A 5,143-nucleotide genomic window follows, 5' to 3' on the forward strand; every position below is an offset into this window, starting at 1 on the left:
TGTGAGTATCTTCTTTGGTAACTGATGTTTTGCCTGAAAAATTAAAATAAAATGTTCTTATATATATATATAACTAATAAAAAAGTTTTATGCTATCTTTTATATATGGATATAAAACTAATAAAAAAGTTTTGTGCTATCTTTTCTTTTCCTCTGGGATTTGCAGAAATTGCGAAGTTTACGTTGAAAAACGAAGGGGGACGTTAGCCGGATTGGCAAATCGTCGGTGAACGATACAAACTTGCAAAGACGCCCCCACCAAAAGGCCAAAACCAAAACACAAAGCTCGAGCCCTAGAACCGCGACGAGAGCCAATGGACTCAGGGGGCGGAGGAGGGGGGTCGCACAAGGCCGCGTCGGGCTCCGCGCCGTCGGCGGCGGCGGCGGCGGCGGCGGCGGCGCCGAACCCCACGGCGATGCTCTCGGCCCTGATGGGCAAGCGCGCCAAGCTCCAGGAGGAGGTCCGCTCCATCGAGCGGCAGGTTAGGTCTCCTCCAGCCCCTGCTCCTTTCCCTCTTTCGGGACGCCTCCTCTGTTTGTTAGAATTTGCATCTCCTGTGCTACTTCCTTTGGGAGGCCTTCTGCCGCGTAAGATTTCAAATTCTGTTCCATGAAGCATTTGCTAGTCTACACATGAAAGCAACCTGAATTCACCTTATTTAGGGCACCGGAACAATATACAAGTCTGAAAGACAGACGTCTGAATCTATTGTGTCTGAAACCACAGCGTATTGTTCCGTGGAGTGAATAGTTGGCGCAGTTTGGGAGAAGTCCTGTTGTGTCAAACTGAATACCGTGATTGAATTAAATTTTGGATGCAGGGAGTTTGACAACAAATTCGCTGCCTCCATTATTTTTTGCGAAAGATTATTGCTTACTTGCTTCATTTGATCAACCAATTGCGCGTGTGAAAACTGATTTGTATGATGTCAATCATATGAAACAATCTGATGCTCAAATTAGCCGGATAAAGATTTTTATAATTTTAATCAAGCCTCAGTGTTGCAGTTATTGCCCTGTCTGTAAGAAATAAATCATAGTAATAATACATCCACTTATACTATAGCCATAAGAACATTTTGAGCTATATTCTAGTATATTCTCTTATAAAGCTTTCTTAAGGTAATAGAGTAGCAAAAAAGGTCTGACCTTATATTCATAATGCTAAATCTTGTCATTTCGAACAATTGGTCTAGTAGAATGAACAGCGTGTATAATCGAAAAAGTGACCAATGCATTTGGTTTTATTTCAAGTCTTTCAATATATTCCAGTGTTCATATACAAGTTAGTCAAGTGCTCCAAGTGGAGTAATAACCAGCGGTAGCATCCCGGTAATTTAATTACTAAATTGTTGTTCTGGCATCCTCTAAAGTGGGTGCTATGATTTCTGCGCTGGCACCAGTTGGTAACTTGCTGTAAACATTCCATGTGGTCGCCTCTGCTGTAAATAATGTGTTCATGTTAACATTGGATGGTTGGATGAAATCGACATCAGCAGCCACGTCCGCTCGACAGGTCGAGCAGAATCATTTTCCTGCTTAGACGGCACATTTCCTAGTAACGCCCATGACTTTTGCCAAAAGAGCTTGCCCTCTATATCTGTTGTCTCACTAGACAGCGAAACTCACAGATCGAGTCAAGTAGAAAGATGCAGGACATTTGCACAAAAATCCTTGAGGTACCAAGTATTGCAGGCCTAACTCTTCACACGAAGCCCCTTGTTCCAGCCCAAATGTAATCCCATCTCTCATGCATCAGCGTGGGTTGCCAGAGCGTGCCGCCAACCTCGCCGAATCAACCTCTCTGAGCCTCACAACCACCAGATCTGGCCTTCCTGAGCCTTGCCGTCAGCTATTCCACCAGCCCCATGACGTGACACTGCCATATCCTGCCATGACGAGGTCCACCGCCGGCTTCTCGTGCGCCGCTGTCACTTGTTCTTCCAAACGACCGTGAACGCCCCTATGCACACAACCCCTTCGGCCGAATATGTCCGCTGCCCGAGTGTGACCCTTCGGTGGTTGCATCTTCCTTGATACCCATCCTAGATTCGTATCTAGGTGAAGTTTCTTGTTCTGATCTGGGGTGCGAGACTGAAGGTTCAGCAGGGTGGAAAATTGATTTTCAGTTCATGGGAGATCATGAATTGTTGTACTTTTTGTTCATTTATTTTTATAGTGTTTATTCATGATCTGGATGTTTGGATCGGGTTTTAAAATTTGAATGGTGGTTCGACTTTGCTGTTCATGATATTTGTACAGAACCTTATTCATAATCGTAAATGCTGTTATTTTTCAGTTTGTACGTTATTTAACTTTGTATGGTGGAATTTTTGTATCCAACAAATTGCATGCGTTCATCTGTTCGTGTGTGTGCTGGGAAAACTCAGGCCTAGAAATATGTATGAATTCGTGGGAGAAAATCCATTCTGCAATTACTGTATGCGTTCATGGCAGGAACCTCATCTTCAGTACTTTCTGTGAGTACTGAACTACCAAGTGCAGTTTGAACATGTATAGGTGATGGCTGACGGTGGGTGGATCACATGCAGCATTATGAGATGATAGCAGGGGCTTTGCACAAAGTTATCAAACCCTTCCTGTCTTGCTTAATCTGTACCTTGCCTTATAAATCGAACGGTTGATATGGCTGGATCGCACGATCTCACGCCAAGTGCAGATCCTATACTAGTCTTCCTCTATTTTATGGTGTCCTCTTTTTCTTTATTATTAGTACATTAGTAACATCTTCTGGGTGCCAATCTATCTTATAACTGACAAGGAAAAACATCAGTTATCCATTGGCCATGTGCGTATAAGTCAAATTTTCTTACTGTCCACGCATGTCTTAGAAACCATTTTTTGGCAATCTATAGCTTGTATTAATATCTACTATTATCCAACCAGGTTTATGATATGGAGACCACCTACCTACAAGAATCTAATCAATTCGGAAGCGTGCTGAAGGGTTTTGAATCATTCTTGTCATCGTCAAAAAACACTGCTAAGTAAGAGACCTTTCTATTATTTATATTTGAATAAAATCTATGAACTGTTAGGGGTTCTTCTCTGTATGGAGAACGTCATTTGTCCATCCTTTTCTATTATCATGTTCTTTGATTACCATTTATATTTATCAGAACTCAGGTCTCAGATTTTGCTTAGAGTCTCTGTTTTATTATTACCATGAGCTATATTGATTGGGTTACGGTATCTGACCTGGCTTTGTATACCTACTATGCCACTAACCATACATAATAATTAGCTAACAATTGGGTCAATGATCAATAGTGCTAGATATACATCAGGGATTAACCCTGAAAAAATAAGTATGCCAGTGTTCTATGATATTATAGACTTAAGTCAGTTTCTTTCTTTGTTGCATGAGTACTTTATATTGAACATAATCTTTTTCGGGTTGATGGCAACCGGTTGACTATGTGGAACTAGTCGTATGTCACTATTCTGCAGAAGCAATATGTATTTAGCATGCATTTATGTTTTATTTTTTCAAGCAATAGAGACACTAGATCTCACATAGATGGAATACTCATGATGGCATGTGCTTCGTTTCAGCCTCAAGCGGTCAAGGAAGTTTCAGGTTGATGAGAGACTATTCTCTCTGTCATCGGTTACTTCTCCAGCGGTATGAGCAATAGTGCCAGTACCACTGGAAAGCACTAGCCTTCCTACTTATTACTTCCTTTCCCTATTCAAAATTAATGAATTCGCTGATGTTGAACGTTATTCTTGTATATAATTTCCAGGTTGAAGAACAACTGGCTGCGCGAGATGGTAAGCTTTACTTATTTCTGTTTTCAGTTGAAACCTGCAGCAGCTAATAATAAACTGAATTGAATACTCGTGCCACCCTGGCAGAGGCAAGAGAATATGCAGGTCGTTCAAAGGGCGCAAGCACTCCAGCTAATGGCCAGTAAGTTTCAGATAGCTTTGCGGAAAAACTTTGGCTAACTTTGGCTCGTGCAGTGATTAACAAAATGTTTAGCAGGTTTGCCTGTTTTTCTGATATCTCGTACTACATTCTTTTGGCAGAGGGAAACCAAAGAAGGGAGGGCGTCCTGGAGGGAGAGACGGCAAGAGAATACGCCCATCGAACGATCCAGACTTGGACGATGAAGATGACTACTAACCCTCGCATGTTTCAGGCATCTTTTAACTTTGTGTCCGCGTCTAGTTCCGTCTTTGTGTCAACCTTTAGGCTTTAGCCTTGTTCTCTTGCAAATCCAAACCAGCGTTGAGGAATCTCCTGTATTATGTCCCAGCTCATCTGCTTGCTTGAGCGTGCTTCTTTTCCATGCCTTTTCCTGTTTTGCCCTTTGTAACATATAAGGTAGCAGCAAGTTAATTAGATGGTGAAAAGTTGTGTGGACATTATTCTATTTCTTATAACGAAATATATATATGGCAACCGTGTGCCAGATTATGAAACTGCCACACGCCTCCTGATCTCCTTCCTTTCCTGCATGTCCTCCCCGACCTCCCTCTCGATTTCTTTCCTTTTCTGCACGCCTCCCGATCTTCTTCCTTTTCCGCGGGTGTGCCCGCTCGTGACTTCCTAATTTTCGTAATCGTCAATTATGGCCCCATGCGACTTCCCAATTTTCGGGCAAAAATAATGGTTGAACTAGGATTTGATCTCTGGTCTGCAGGTAATCAACAAAGGGAACTAACCACCTCACCTATGACACTGATCATTGAACAAGCTAAGGGAAATACTGTTTTTGACATGTTTTTGCCTTTAATATGTTAGCACTGAAAAACTTTTTGTTTCAAGCATCATGGTAACTTTGATTATTGGGAATGAATTTGTTGAACCTGCCCACCGGTAATTTCTCTAAATAGCACGATAACATTCACGTCATAGACCTGATAATTTAGATACAAACATCGTGGTAACTTTAACCATTGGGGAAGATAAATGTGAAAAGATACCCGATAATTTATGTGTAAATAGATGGTAATATACATAGCGCACATCTGATAATTGAGGTAGAAACACCATGGTAACTTTGACCATAGGGATTTTTTTTGAAAAGATACTCCGATATCTTCTGTGTAAATAGCACGGTAGTATACCTCCCCCCTAGCATTTTTATGTGTAAATAGCATGAAAATATGTGCA

General features: G+C 41.6%; 1 protein-coding gene across 1 annotated transcript; it reads left to right on the forward strand.

Annotated features, from left to right (window-relative positions):
• Positions 1 to 207: 207 nt before the first annotated feature.
• On the forward strand, positions 208 to 4,449 carry LOC125514285 (histone acetyltransferase subunit NuA4-domain protein). The gene is made up of 6 exons (XM_048679598.2): positions 208 to 482; positions 2,908 to 3,008; positions 3,577 to 3,646; positions 3,768 to 3,795; positions 3,880 to 3,934; positions 4,054 to 4,449. Exons 1-6 carry the CDS (start codon positions 315 to 317, stop codon positions 4,148 to 4,150), a joined length of 519 nt encoding a protein of 172 aa, XP_048535555.1. The 5' UTR covers positions 208 to 314; the 3' UTR covers positions 4,151 to 4,449.
• Positions 4,450 to 5,143: the final 694 nt, after the last annotated feature.

Source organism: Triticum urartu, chromosome 6A, assembly GCF_056163025.1.
Source record: "Triticum urartu cultivar PI428250 chromosome 6A, HENAU_Tu73, whole genome shotgun sequence".
Classification (NCBI taxonomy): Eukaryota; Viridiplantae; Streptophyta; class Magnoliopsida; order Poales; family Poaceae; genus Triticum; species Triticum urartu.